This window comes from Aythya marila (genome assembly GCF_965140915.1).
Source record: "Aythya marila genome assembly, chromosome: 3".
In the NCBI taxonomy this organism is placed as follows: Eukaryota; Metazoa; Chordata; class Aves; order Anseriformes; family Anatidae; genus Aythya; species Aythya marila.
Window position 1 is genome coordinate 25,010,328 of NC_139044.1, and position 15,872 is coordinate 25,026,199.

Consider the following 15,872-nt stretch of genomic DNA (forward strand, 5'->3'; position numbering starts at 1 on the left):
AATGAACAAGGGAATCAGCAGTCAGGTAACAGCTGGTATTAAGTTAAAAAAAACATCCCTGAGACAGACTGCTGTAAAAAGATTAAAAAAAAAAAAAAAGGCATCATTATCTGCTTTCTCTCTTACAATAGTTTCTCCTTTAAGAATCTGCTATTGTTTTCTGTTGCAGACGAGATACTCAATTTAGAAAGACCTTTTGTGTGATCCGTAACAGCCATTTTTGTGTTCTTACTCACTTGAAATCATATTCTACACGGGTCCTAATTGTAAGAATATATAAGACACTGGGGATTAGTGAAAACTATATTCTGTTTCAAACTTTTTTGATAGCTGTGTTTAAAAAAAACACTTATTTTTATTTTTCTGCACTGCAAAATGAAAATCTGAAGATTCCATAACACAAGTCACCTGTATGCATTTCATCCACTGAAGTAATAAGGACAGTAAGGATCACGTAATCCATTTCCTACTTCCAAAACTTAATGTCTGAAGGACTGCACAAGTGTCTCTTGCCAGCAGCATCCCCTCTCAAAGGCAAAGCTATCACTAAATGATGTAAGGTACTTCTCTCTTTTTCCCACATTACCCAGAACACATCACTGTCCAAGAGCAAAAACTGGTACTGAAGTTAAATAGAAAAATACTACTCATAATGAATGCAATATTTTTGTCCTAAGTGAGATTCATACATTCTCTTGCTTGTCCAGCTTATAAGTATTTACGCCTGGACATTGTAAAAGCTTCATATAAAAGCTTTTTTTTTTTATACATACATTTCTATTTTTTATTTCTAATTGGACTCACCAACTTCAACAACGCTAACCATAAGAAAGTTAGGAACACACAGGTCTTTAGAAGACAAGGGTAATTCACAAGAGGGTTGTCTGATTCAAAGTTCAAACTACGAGAGAGTAAAACATAAGACATCTGATGTGTACTCGTTATCTGATTATAAGCAGAGCAACTTACCCTGATTTTTCTTTTTCTTCAGCCTCTGTATTTGCAGTGGGATTTTCCATTTCTTTAATCTTTTCTTCTTCTTTATCTTCTGCTTTGGTTTCATCTTCAGTTTTGATTACATTTAAGTCCTTTTCTTGATCAGGCTGAATATGCGCAGAATCTGGCAAATTTTTTCTGTTTCCCTAGAATAGTAAGGCCTTCAGTTAATTCACAAGGCAAAACAAAAATATAAAAAATTTAAAAACAGGCAGACAACACACACAAGTTATTACGAGGAGGAAAAAACAGCTGGAGTCTAGGACTCCTTCTAAAATTACAGCATTTCCATTGGTTTTATTTCTGAAATTCACAACCTAAGTATAACAGACTTCAGAGCTGCAGCCAGTCTCCTAGGTAGCTGTGCAACAGCGATATAAGCATGCATCTCTTTGGCCTGAAACTACAGAAAAATCTTACATCAACACTTCAGGTTACATCTGCACTGAGGAGGCAGAACTATTGGCACCGGTGTTCACTCCCAAGTAACAGCAGATCAACCAGGACTGGCTGCCACTTATACACAGAAGCATTACAGCTGCATCACACCCTGACTTGAAGGGTTACACTGCTTCCAGAGCAAACCACTAAGCCTGCCCTGTGCAGTATTTCAGCTTACCACCTTGTGTTTCCTTCACTAAAATCACTGAGTCAACACTGGATTTTGAAAAGGTCAAAAAACATTTGCCTCTCTGGACCACTGAACTACACTGGACCACTGTGTACGTTGTGTGGTCCAGATCTTTGTAGAACTCCACTGGTTTCATTAGAGTGGTGAAGTAAATCCAAGATTTAAGAGTGCTTAAAAAGCCTAGCCCAATACAAAATGAGATCAGCACTGAAGGATAAAGCAGCATGCTAACTGGTCTCCATTGACCTGGGAGGGACACAAACAGGTGCAACACTGCAGCTGCTTCCTAACAAGTCAAACATTTTGAGATCATGAGCCCCTAAAAGCAGGCACCTACGAATATATATAGCTCTAATCTGTTGACCTTAATTTATTTTTACAACATGTTTTTGTCTTGTTTTAAATCCATTACAGAGATTTCAATCTTAACGCAGATTGATTATTATCAACACACTACCTGACTTTATCAGCAGGATATAATATGAACATTGAAGTATTTTACCGTAACAGTGGGCTTATCATTTTCTTTACTTTCATTATCATTCTCAGCTAGCTTTTTGTCTTCTTGTTGTACTGCTGCTACTTCTTCTTGCTTGCGCTCCTCCTTATCCGCTTTTATTTCTTTCACATCCTGCTCTGGATCTTCACGCATCTTCAATTCTTTTTCTTTTTCACAGTCTTTACAAGGCTTGCTTGTCACCTTCTCTGGTAATGCCATTTGAAATTCAATATTTGCTGAGGTGCAATACTCTTCAAAGCCGTAGAGATATCTTAAAAAAAATTCTGATAAGCAAGTTTCTTTCAAGAAAGACTATACTACCTAGCAGAAGCTTAAAAGGAACAATATGTTTTGTAGCTTACAAAGACTGCATTATAACCAAAAGTACAGAATTTATGTATATTGCCACCACCATGAGATCACTCTTTTTAGAGCTTTTTTAGCACACACTTCAAAACTTTCCTACTTACTTTTTGTATGCACATTTAACATTATATCCTGCAGCTGAATTCAACACAGGAATTCCAAGATCTTGATAAACTTGCTTCCACACTGCTCCACTTTCAATCTATTAGAGAAAATAAAATGATGGTTGCTCATTTAATTCACTGACACACAGAAGACTAAGCTGAGAACTTCTACAATTTTGGATAATAATTATACTTAATTTCCTCTGATCTATAAAATCAGTACTTATCACATGCTATTTCCCTGTAACACAAACCGTAGGCTACTGTAACTACTTTAAGCAAGCTAGCATTTCTGCATTCCAGTAAGTCATAGCCGGTCTTTCTCTCCAGGTGGTAATAAAACAAAGAAAAATAATACAAAGATCAGTATGTCATTCTTATTTTAAGGAAATTATTAACTATGACAGCTAGAATTTTAATTAAATTGCAAATAAAGAGTCTCATTTAAAGCATTAGCAATACTCCGTCCTGGCAGTACTGCAGCAGACACACTATTAGTCATGTTATGCCTCTAATATGCCCTTCGGTGACAGAGCTTGGTGACATTATGACATGCTAATTTCTCACTATCTGTGAAGGTAAAGCAGATATACTGTGATAACCAAGTTCAGCATCCTCTGCTGTCCACTGGTAAGGTGGCATTGCACAAACACACCTCCTCAACCAACAGGCTAGATTTAAGGGAAGTAGCCCAAAGCAGTTACAGAATCTGCTTGGCCAAGAATTCCACATGCCCCAGTTACTGCTCCAAGACCAACTCTACCAAACCCAGTCAGCATTTTCCTCTATATATAGCCCCAAACAGACAGGAGTTAAGAGTCTCATATCTAACCTTAACTTAGATTACTTGCCTTTGAGATCTTACTGAGCAGACTTTCACCTTCTGAGGTTTTATCAGACAGACAATTACTGAAATCTCACAGAAACACACATACTGGCTGATTTTATGCAGCAGTAATTAAATATGTTGAGTAGACATTTAATTTATTTATAATATAACTAGTTTGTTTCCTGTTAAAACATGCTTTTCAGAGCTACAGTGTATCTTAGACAGCTGTGGGATTTCATCTTATACATCTGAAGTTCCTGCATCAGATTCTTCTTCATTACCACTTGAAGGAAAACAACACCCCCAGGTTGTACAGATCTGGAATACTCATCATACTAATACTCACATTGTCAAATCCTCCAAGCTTATGTACAAGTCTGAACAATTTGAAGAGATTCAGATTTCTATATCCTAGTACAGGTCGTTTGTTAATAGGAGTCCCTGTAAAGAAAGACAGTTATGAAAATAATGCAAAAACATTTTAATAACAAGAAATCCACACCATATATACTACTATGCTATTAAATACTATATAAACTTTCTGATGACCTTATGCACCTGCTACTTTTTTCTCTTCATGAAACTAGAAAAAACTCAAGAGCTTTAATAAGCCATTCTCTTATAGTTCAGTAATATAAATAAGTTCATACATATGCATTCCTCCATATATTACGGAGTATGCACAAATGATGTAATTTTTCTTTGTACTTAAATTACACATAATTTGGTTTCACCCATTGAAACAATTACATCTCCACATAGAAGTGTTGTCCTAGGAAGGGACAGAGTCAAGGGACAGACTGTTACCTTCTAAATAGAGGGGAAGCCAGGAGTGAGGAATGCAATCACACCGTTTCTGAAAATGAACTGCAAAGTATTACTAGCTTACAGATTCAAGATTCAAGCTAAGCAAGCCCTCTGCCTTCAGCTTCTACAAGTCAAACACAGATGCCTACCCCTGTCTTCCATAAACTTGTATAATTGCTGCAGAAAGTTCTCTCTTTCTTCGGGAAAAGGCTCTATTTCCTCCTGTTTAGAAAAAGGAACATAAACATATCACCATTTTGAGCCCTCATTAAGAAAACCACTGCAATGATTAGTTTAGGTTCAAATACTCAAGTTTGTTTTACTGTAGTCAGCAACACAATACTGTAAAGAGTGAACATGGCTTCAGTGCTATGCTACATGGAAGTAATTTTCACATATCACAAACAACTTTACAAAATATGTAAGATGATAACTGTAAAGATCCATCTGAAATTGGATTTTTGATGAATCAGTGCCATAAATATCATAAATACCATAAATCAAGATGTATTCTCAATGTTGTTCCATTATGCATGAAGTCTGGAAGATATCCGTATTAATGATCAAAAGATTTTATCAGATCTCTCTTTTTCTTCAGCAAGTTAAGCAATTTCTCAATGCTTGGATGCACTAGGTGACTTTCAAGGATGAAATGAAAGATTAAAATTGTGCTTGCACTTTCTTGGGAGGTCTAATCCACAGCACTGACAAACCGCAGCCAATGACACTGCATGCATGCTGCCATGAGGTACCAGCTGAATGCGTGGTGAGCAGGATCAATCCCAGAACTGAAATAACGGATATTTTGGATGTTCAGTTTGTCACACTAACAAATCTGTGTTAGGTTCAATTCAATTAACAGTGGGGTTTCATAACAAAGCACTAGGGTTTAATTTCCTTAGTAAATACCATTTGCCACAAGCAGCTGCAACAAAACATTAATACCATAATCAGAATTCTTAGAAATTGATGAGTAAGCTACTTCAAAACAATACACTGAATACAAGTTGGCTAATTTTTTGCATGCTTCTTTACTACTACCTGTAAGCTTCCAAAAATAACTAGTAAAACCTAAAACAATTTACGCTCACATTTCACAAGCAAAGGTAAAGGAAACACTGCTAGCAAGCAAAGGATTCAAGTTGTTATCATAAAAGTTGAAAGTGACCACAGAGAACAAATTACTTGAGTTTATATTTTTTTGTGGGGGGTGGCAGGCAGGCAAGTAGAACAGATGCAGGGAACTGTTGTGGGTGTTGTATTTGTTTTTAAATCTCAAATGACAAGCACTTGGAAAGGACTTGTACCAGCATACTCTGGAAGTGGTGAAGAGATCAAGAGGACCTACATGGGATTTTCACATTCCTCAACAACAAGAGAGCACTTGCCATAAAAAGCAATCCCACAGCGCATTTAGGGAATGGAAGATGGGAAGAGGGGAAAGCACTGAACTCAGGAAATCCAAAGCTTTTAAGAAGCAAAAGTATAACTTTCAAATACTAGGGGAAATAAAGGTGATGAAAAGGCTGGATATAACACTGCTGCTCTTTCATCACCATAAGATGCAATGCCTGAAGAATACTCTATCTCAGATGTGCTAACTCACGAGGTGCCAGAATGCCAACTAGATACTCCTCATTAATTTTCCCAATACAGAATACATCAGCTTTCTTAGAAAGTGTGCTACGGGGTAAGCTTAAGACCCTGTGTACCTTGGAAAAGAATTTTCACTTTCTCAGAATCTTTACAGAAACTGATACATGCTACACACTGTGATAATAAACTGCTATTAATCTCCAAACATTTACGAATCTCTTAAATAGAGTAAATGACAAGGCTTCCTAGATTAATGGTTTGAGGCAGGTACGTCATACTCTGCCATCTTTATTTACAAGTTAAACAGCACTATCAGGTTACTCCACATCCTCTAAAATATTTGTCCATCTCACAAAGGACAAAAAATTGGTTTATATTCCCAATAATGATATCCGTAATAAAAAGCAATGTGCTTTAAGCAGCATACAAAATTCACACAGTACTGTAACACAGTTCTAAGAGAAGGTCCTTCTCAATCCTAGCTACCATCATATTCAGCAAAGGAAAGGGAGGTAACTTGCCATTCTGTTCCACTTGGAAAAATACAGAAAAGAAGGCAACTCATCTTCTCTTTTGTAGAGAGGATTTGCATGTCTTCTCCTACGACAGCATCTATCCGTGAAGCCTGGGGCAATATAAGTAAGAGCCAGGGGAGGGGGAAAATTTTCACATCCTGGAAAGCACTAGGGCAATCTGCAGGTGGATTTAAAAAAATACTCCAAAGAAGCAGTCCACAAATACTGTTTAAGAAGAGATGTTGCTTGATAGCCAGGAGGTTAGAGAGACAACCTACTAAAATCAGAGAGAAGGCTGTTTCTGCAGAAACAGAAAAGACTGTTTTAAAAACCTCCCACTTCAGCAGATGATTGAAACAATAGATACTGCAGAAAAAAAATCAGAAGAGCTGTCACAGTTAGGTCCCAAAATATTTAGCTAGGATGAGATCTTCATGTCTAGCACATGGAAAGACTAGCTCGTACAACATTGCAAACAACTAAGAGGCGCTATAGAGAAAGCTCTGAAACTGCATCTCCAAAGACAAAGGGTACAAGGTCATATACTTGCCAAACATATAGCTAAGATTGCATTTTTTTTCCATCTAAAATAAGTAGTGATACAGTGATTGCTATATAATGACTGTATGTCAACTTGCATAGGTAAAAATCTACTTACATTCACCATGCCCGTGGCTGCATATAAACCTGCTCTGGCAGTTCAAGAATTGCGCTGCCCTGACACAAGTACCCCCCCCCCCCCTTGCTTCTCAAAATATCAGAGCATAGACTCCTGCACACCAGACTATACAACTTTTGATCAGAGTTGGCTGATCTCCTGTAAGCTTAAAGAACAGACAGAATGAACTCACGAGCATGGAAAGGTGGCAAAGTTTTTACCTCACACTTCGCAGCCTCCCTAAAATAAAGAAGTGAACGAATGAAAGATGGAGCATCAGTATGCCAGAGCCACAATTTCCAGGGATGATGTAGTCAGAGAAAGACTATGTATGACTAGCATTTATCATCCATCTCCTTGAACATTCCACTACAGTTGGAATTTCAGTTTACTGCTTCAGTTGTCAGTTGCATAACAGATTACAGGAAGAGCTCTTGAACCTTTGTGAGAGAAAAAAAAAGTGATCATAGAGGGAGACAGACTGAGTACCCTCAGAAAATATACAGGATGTAAAAGACTCTGAAGTCCCTCTTCCAGCTTCACTGTCAGCTGTGAAATAAAGCTCTTTCAGTAATTTTCTTCTTGTTATTGTTTTTTCTGGACTGGGAGAACAGGTAGTTAGAAAAACAAGTATGAGGTAGCACTCCGTATTTCCTGGACAAAGGTGGAAGAAGAGTGTACAGGCTCCATGCTTTGACTGAAAGCTCTTCTACTTCTTTACATCCAGGTAGCCAGAGTAGTAGTGATCCTTCATGAAAGGTACAATACATCAGATTTCTTGGTAGTTATTTGAAAGTTTCACAATCTCTCACCATTTCCTTTTCACCACTAGCAAACCAGTAAATTCTGTCTCTTGCAGTTAGAAGCAGAGAGTGAAAGAACAACACGAGCTGCTTGCAGTTTCTGCTTCACAAGACAGCTATGGGACTGGCAAAGCAATTTGAGAACCTAAAACAGCGAGGAAGAAAGGGAACAACTACAGGGTGACAGACACACAGAGAAAAAAGACAACAGCATGACCACGCCAGCCTACTTCAGTTTACTTTTCAAAAATGCGAAGAACACAGGTCAGGAACAACAGCTTAGAGATGCCTCCGCAGACATGGTTCCTGTGTAAAAGGTAGCAAACTTCCCCGTGTCTTGGAACATGTGATAAATCAGATGCATACTGAGGGAAGAGCTTTATAGCCAGTAAAAGAGTTTCATTGTTTATGTAAGCAATTATTTACAGTAGTGCTAAAATCATGCACAGAACTTAATTTCCAGAGGGGAAAAAAAAAAAAAAAAAACAACATCACTGTAATATGTAATAGGCCAGAGATAAGAAACCACAAAGGGAAACTACACTCTTGTGCATACTGCAATGCATTCATCAGCAACGTTATTATAGAAAGGCAATGTTTTATTCAGATGGAGAGTAACCTAAAAATTGGAAGCCCATATGGGCCACATTCAGAAATGTGATGTTCTGCACTGGTGAAAAAGAACACCTTTTCCTTCCAATACTGAAAGAGTATTGTGCAAAGAAAAGGCCTGCCTACCTTTGCATAAAGTTGTATGATTTAATTGCTGATGTTTTCAAAGACAGAAGAAAGAGTTCTTTGCTTTAAAGTTCGCAAAACATACCACACATCCTTCATCAGAACAAATGAAGTATTTTTTTAGTTACACAGATCTTCCCAACTGGAAGACAGTCATACCTTTAATAGGTAGCAGGTAAGTTCTATTTGAAAATACTTACAAGTAAAGGAAACCTTTCTTTCTTTAAAAAAATAAAAAATAAAAATGCATGTGACAGCACACATCAATAGCTATCCTTCTTCACCTTGCTCAGTCCCCAGTAGGTACTGGGGCCCTTCCTCCACTGCATTAAGATCAGCATAGGAAAAACTGGAAAACAGGATCAGCCTCTGAGCTTCAATTTCTATTTTTCATTAGTTCCCACTGACACAGCCTTTTGACTGCACGTGCTTTTTGCTTAGTGATTCAAAAATATTTGTTAGACTTCCATGTTGATATTTTCACATTAACTGATCTTTGTTAAACAGAAATTTTAAAAGCTGAGAAACAAAAGTGTTGCCTATGTTAAGATACTATATGCTGCCAAATATTAACTAAATATTAGCCTTGCTAATTTGTGTCAGGTGTGTATCTATACTATTTGCTAACTTCACTTGCCTCTTCCTCACTGCTGTTATCTTCTTTTTCTTTTTCATCCTCTTCCTCCTCCTCAGCTTCACTGCTGGAGCTGTCTTCTTTCAATTCGGTTTTCCAGTTACTAGGAACAGTTCTGTTTTTATGAAACTCAAGGGCTTGGTCAAAAGCTGTAAGAGAATGAGCATTTGTTAATACTGCAGGAAGAATCAATTTCACCAAATCTTTAAAAAAAAAAAAAAAAAGTAGTTGGGGGAGAAGACTGTTAATGAACTGTTCCACCCCTGAATTCAAAGAATCTCAATAAAATCCCCGTTGCCCATCATTATTTGTCTTACCCAGTCAAACCAGCTTTGTCTTTTCTGCACATCAAATCACTCAGAGCTATTACTAGGAATATTACCGTGTTAGTAACTATACATGCAAACAAGGACCTTATGTATTAGGCCATACATTAATACTTGAAAGAATTCCTGTTTCAACAGCTGTACACTGTGCTTTACATACCATTAAAACAGAGAGGAGAAGGAAGAGGAACACAAACCCATTTTAAGAGTTCCATCACACAAACTTCAGCTTTCAAATGAATTTACAATTCCAGTTTCTTGACAGTGCATAAAGATAACTGTCTCAAACCTATCAGGAGTATTGTAGTAGGAATAGTTCTATTAAGGCCTAGCACAACAGACCAAATACTAAATAATGTATAAAGCCAGCATGCACTGTACAATTATATCCTTCATTTGGCACGTCTGTGTTTAAAACAAGTGCAAGATAAGGTGCTTTTTCTTGTTCTTTGACAAAAATTGTTCCTCTAGGTTTTCAGTAACGTTTACCTTCAAGAAATATAGGATGCTTTTCTGTAACACAATTGAAGCTTTTTTTTTTTTTTTTTAAACACAAGAACCAACTTGATACAGGTTTGGTTCAATTTACGTCACAAAGTAAGCAGCTACACACACAGACAACTTTTCATAAGAAAAATGTATTTTTACCTTGTTTTAACAAAGCATCAGGCTTTGGGGAAGTTTCACTAATCTCCCGCACATCTTTTCTTGGCACAGAAACACTAAATAATTCAGAAAAACATTGAAAAAAAATATTAAAATAGCACAAAGCACTTCTTAATTTCTACCGCAACTATACCCAAAGAAACCAATCTGAACAGGAACTTGGGCTTCGGGAGAGAGGGCAGGGGGAAACCTACACACACTTGACTGCACACACACTTATGTGCATTTCTCCAGTGACGTGCATTGATGCGTAAGTAACTGTTAAATGGTACAGGAAAGTGATAGCCTAGACTTAGTGACTAAACTACAGTGAAACTGTTAAATATTTCAATCTCTCTTCTGCAAAAGCATTCTGTTAAACCAAGCCAAGCAGAATAAATAGCTGGAGCTTTTTAAACAAGAACTGAAACCTGGAAAAAAGAATTGATATACATCAAGCTTCCTCCCTGACAAGTAAGAGTTGAAGAACACAAAGCTCCCTATTCTATTGTGAGTCCCATACAATTTGGTTTTCTAGGTTTCCGTCTTATTTCTTCATTTGAATAGTATCACATCTCTTTTCCAAGAACATGATAATATGCAGCTGCAGCCTATACTGAGACAAACATAATACCTTTCTACCTCAAAAAAATCAATTCTGTGCACACACACGTACATACCACAAGCACAGACATCTTTCCATGGCTGGATAAACCCATGGCCACATCTCTGAAAAGCAGTGTCCTGTTCCAACCAGAGCAGGAAAAATAGGCTCAAGCTGTTCTCAAAGTCACAAAATACTGCTTTGTTTGCCACAATGAAATTAAAACTAATATGGATTTATGTACTTCGTTGTTAACAATGGGGGCAAGACTAATTCTCTCACCATGTAGGCCATTGAGAGTTTTCTAAACATTAGAAAAATCTTCACAGAAACTTTCTGAACTGATGTTATTAATACTTTACCCACATCTCATATTGTGTTTCCCTGAACTGGAACATGTTTTTATTTAATCAACCTCTACATTCCTACTCACAATTTGCCATCCTTGAACGAGCGAACGAGAATATTGTCTTTTTTCACTGCAATATCATCACTACAATCTGGACAAACCACCTGCAAAGATAATAAAAACACAAAGTTTAGAGAGAAAAAAAGAGTAACAGGAGAGCAACAGTATTTACCAATGCTTCTCAAAAGTATGTTGGGCTCATTTCTCTTCAGCAACACTGAAATGAGAGCAATTGTGATCCCTTATAGCACAGAAGTGATGGCCTCCTGAAATTACTGAATGCAGAAGTCCATGCTTGCTTCCTGAAGGGAATTGGCTGCTGCTGCCACAGACATGAAAAAACAACCTCCTAACAAACACTAAGTACCTGCTGTGTCACCAAGGCTGATTCTACTCCTCATCCTAGAAGGACTGCATTTTCACCAAATGCTGCCACCTGAGTCAGAGACCTCTCCTGAAAACCTTCCAAAATTGCAAAGATGTCACAACCTACAGTTTGGGGGAGGGGGGCAAGACACCACAGACCTTGCAGGATATACAAAATGCAACTTTATAAAAGGATCATTCATAAGTTACCTACCTAGAAAAGTGTTTCAAGTACATGCATTATGATAGGCTCTTTAAATCAAAGAGTAGATTAATCAAGCCTAGCACTGAGACAACATATTAATTACTTTTTGCGGTTTTATAAGCTATTTGAAAGTAACTAGTAAGCAAGTCACTAATTTAAAAACTTCAGGAATTTAATAACATGTACATTATTTACTGAAACTTCAAACTTTGGGAACAGAACAGCAGCCCTTTCCAGCACTCTTCTCTTAAAACTTTTATAAGTTCTCTAAAAGTTAAGAAAATTCTGGCTGCTATGAAACCCCAAGGAGCACAAAATGACTGTGGACCTAATTTAGTCCTGGTAAACACCACCTCTCTTGTACCAACCACTTCCAGTCTTATTTTTTTTTCCATCAAACACATGAAAGATGCTACCATGACAGACTGGTCTTCCTTCTTACATAGGTCACCAGCCACAATGTTTTACAAGTTAGAGTCAAAAGCTCCAATCGATTTGGAAACAGTTGTTAATCATACAGCACAGGCTACACAGCATCAAAGTTTTAGCAGTCAGAAGTTCACTTACAAGTTGAAAAGCCACTTAACGCTATCTCACCTAGTACCATACATCAAGCATCATCTCAATTTTGCCTGAATCAAGTTTTCCTGACTTCCTTGCAAAACAAAATCCACTGCATTTACAGGAGGATGACAGAGATGATCCTATGTAAGCTCAATTTTCTGAAAATGCTGCAAAGAAGATTTCTTCACTGCACCTTCCAAAAGCCTTTAGGTACATACTAAAGCCCAACAATACTATAAAGCTTACCAAATCACACTCTCTCACACGAGGAGTAAACGTCAACCCTTTTTAAGATTATAATTAGCTATTGCTGTTTAAGACATCACACACAAAAAATAAAACACTCACACAACCAAAAAATACATGCTGGATTAAACCAATGCAGCCACCAAAGACTTAGAAAATATATAAACCAAATTTAAACCTCTGTGGTTTTAGATTGTAATTTATAAATGTATCTGGATATAGGACTGATATCCAAAGCAATTAGTTTCTATTACTAATCTTGACTGTTCTTCACTGTGAAGGTCTAGACTAATTCCTGAACTTTCCACATTTGTGCATCTTGTACAACATCCATGTGTTTTAACACAAACCGTACCTGTCCACAGTATAAATAACAAAGTGAAATATGTTGTGGATACATATTCAGAATATTAAGCCTGAATTTTCATTTTTCGCATAGCTATAGTTAGCTACACCACAACATTTAAGCAAAAACAGTCAATAACAAAATAAAATTACTTTGTTGATGAAGTACAGGTAACCACTTATCAGGTAAAAGAATGGAGAGGTACAGCCAGAATGGGCGGGGGGAAGAAGCTGTTTGGGGCACAGATCTATTCCCTGGCATAACCTTTCCGGTTAAATACAGTACGATGTTTATTTGCAGCGCTATAAACCTGATTACTAAAGTAACAGTTAATCTAGGATAAGCTATTTCAGAGTTAACAAGCTCCATCTTCAAACTTTATCCTCCTACTACTTCTCATTCATTTCAGGAAACTCCACGGAGAACAAGCTATTCCATTCTCCAAATGACAGCTAAAGAAAGAACAGGGTGTATCTTTAGTACTCCTTGGGAGAATAAGCAACAGTGCAGTTAATCTCTAAGCTCTGACCCACAGCTATCCTGATTAGTAGCTCTACTCCATGCACGTAGAGTGGCTAACAGGGCCTGCCATGGAAACTGCTCCCAGTTACATGCATGAGCAGAAGGGCCAACCCAACAGCGTGACATAAAACACGTCGGTGTAACTGCCCGCTGCTCAGAGTACAGCTGCGTTAGGTACCAACCAGGAGGGAGGGGATAGCGCACCAATTTGGACGACAGCCTTCAGGAAAGAAACAGCTCGATTTTCTTCCCTATTACTGCAAATTTCTGTTAAAGCTCCCTTTCATTAAGGTGGCACCTCCTTGCCACATATACTGCCCTCTCCCTTGCTGAGAAAGAAGCTTTAATGACTCATTCTCTCCCACCAATTTTCCAAAGGGAATCCTGCTGGAAAGCTTCTGGACTGCGTTGCAAGACACAGGAGGTGATGAGTAGAAAGTTACAACTGAGAAATACCGCACACACTACAAAGAGTTAAACGCTACAACGGCAGCATTTCAAAGTCTGAGCACAAGTCTTCCCAAAATTAGATAAAACATTTTCAGCAGTGAAGTTCTAATTGCCAGGGAGAAGTTATTCAAGTATTTGAAAGCAATAAAATATAAATGAAAAAGCATAATACTGGAGGTACCACATACAGAAATACATTAATTTCTAGATGTGTAAGTCAGTCTACATACAAACCTTAGACTAATAGTGATGTTTTATTACAGGTTTATTTGTAAAAAAAAATGTCTTTAAACCAAAATAAAGATAATTAAGATTTGTACTAAGAGACTGGCATTATTTTAAAGGAAATTCACTAGCAATTCTCTACTACCTACCTACAGCAAAAAAGAATAAAATCTAATAGGTTTACACTGGAACTAGAAAGATAATGTCTACTTAGTTACAAAACTTTCCATCTTTGTTCTTCTCATATCTTCTCACTTAATAAAACCTGGTAATTCAGAAAAACTACATACAACAGCATAGGTAAAAAACCCTCAAATATTATTTCAGTGGTACTGCTCAACACACTATCAAGCTGGAAGTAGGCCAGCTAGCTCTGGCTGTTTGGAAGAACTAAAGCCATTCATCAGTGACTGTGTAAATGCATTTACATGCATAGCATTTCCTTTGACTACTATGACATTCAAATTTTAAGAAACATACTAACAGTATAGATGAATCCCCTGAAAAGGAAAAATAACACTTTTCTTTAACACTAGCAAATGCATTAACTATTTTGCAAAATTAAAAATAAAGATGAAGTCTTACCAAGGCTGGAAACCACAGAGCTTTCTTTTTATCCACACTGAAGCAGTCCACACACACAACTTTTCCTAGTAACTCGTCACTTTGCTTCCTATCATCTTCATCTTCATCGCTGGAAGAGGATGAAGATTCTTCTTCAGGACTAAATGACAGAAAAAAACTTAAAACTCAACTGCTCAAACCTCATCTACTATCGTTAGAGGTGAACCGGAGCTAACTAACTGTCTAAAAAGTATAAATGATAGTAACTTGAATTGAATGGTACCTTAAGATAGAAGTGAATAAAAATATTTATAAGGACATAAAATAATTTTATAAGTAGCTATAAAAGTATTCATAGCAAAAACCGAAAATATTACAAGCTCAGAAACACTGTCTGGACATTCAAAACTAATTCTGAACAGTGTTTCACTAAGGCAAAACTACTGTGGTAAGTGTAGCTTTGGACCATTATTAAGTGAAACTGATTTTCCCCCCTTTTAATGTCCCTATGCTTTTACTTTAACAGCCACAGGCTATAAGCCTGCTGTCATCTGTCAAACGGAAGACAAAGTTATTCTGAGAGAGGACAAATCTCTGAAGAAGAAACATCAGCTACAAAGATAAATAGCAAGAAGAAAAAAAAGTTGTTTATTTATCCTGAAATAGGTGGGTTTTTTTGCTTGTTTTTATTTAAAGAGAGCTGCAGTGATAAGTTTCAATGACTGCTTCAATTTCACATTGAACAAAGTAGATGGGCAAAGGTGCAAACATATTTTGATTACAAAAAGGTTTCCACTCATTTTTTGGTTGTTCCAATAAAAAGTTACACCTGATTTTAACCATATAGGGACCCACATGTAGAAAAATATTCCAACTAAAATTGCATGCTATCAATTAAAAATACTCAGCACTATATATACACATTATGTGTATTATCTTCTATTATTATTATTTGACTATTTCTTTAGACTACTCACTTTTAAAGTTAATTCTCAGAAAATATACAGCATGTTCAATAAGCATATAATGCAGAATTTTAAAAGCTACCTTCCATTTTTCATATAGCTACTTTTGTGCAATAAGCTCAATATTAACAGAAGACTCACAGTTAGCATTTGCATAATGGATGACAGCTGTTTTATAGCCTAAACTGAATTACTGTTTTATGTTACCCACCCCAATTTTACATCACTTGCAGTGCTCATAGATGAAAGGATTTTTCCC

At 37.0% G+C, this 15,872-nt stretch overlaps 1 protein-coding gene across 3 annotated transcripts in view; it reads right to left on the reverse strand.

Annotated features, from left to right (window-relative positions):
* The window catches only part of ARID4B (AT-rich interaction domain 4B), an 86,223-nt gene that overhangs the window by 28,861 nt on the left and 41,490 nt on the right, over positions 1-15,872 (reverse strand). For 2 of the 3 annotated variants that reach the window (XM_082758278.1, XM_082758276.1), the window contains exons 8-16: positions 14,670-14,808; positions 11,185-11,264; positions 10,151-10,224; positions 9,180-9,325; positions 4,382-4,454; positions 3,772-3,866; positions 2,597-2,694; positions 2,130-2,397; positions 970-1,142 (exon numbers count right to left, since the gene is read on the reverse strand). In XM_082758278.1, coding sequence (XP_082614404.1) covers positions 970-1,142; positions 2,130-2,397; positions 2,597-2,694; positions 3,772-3,866; positions 4,382-4,454; positions 9,180-9,325; positions 10,151-10,224; positions 11,185-11,264; positions 14,670-14,808 — 1,146 coding nt within the window. The remainder of the gene's footprint in view (positions 1-969; positions 1,143-2,129; positions 2,398-2,596; positions 2,695-3,771; positions 3,867-4,381; positions 4,455-9,179; positions 9,326-10,150; positions 10,225-11,184; positions 11,265-14,669; positions 14,809-15,872) is intronic. The other variant, XM_082758277.1, reaches the window with a different exon arrangement.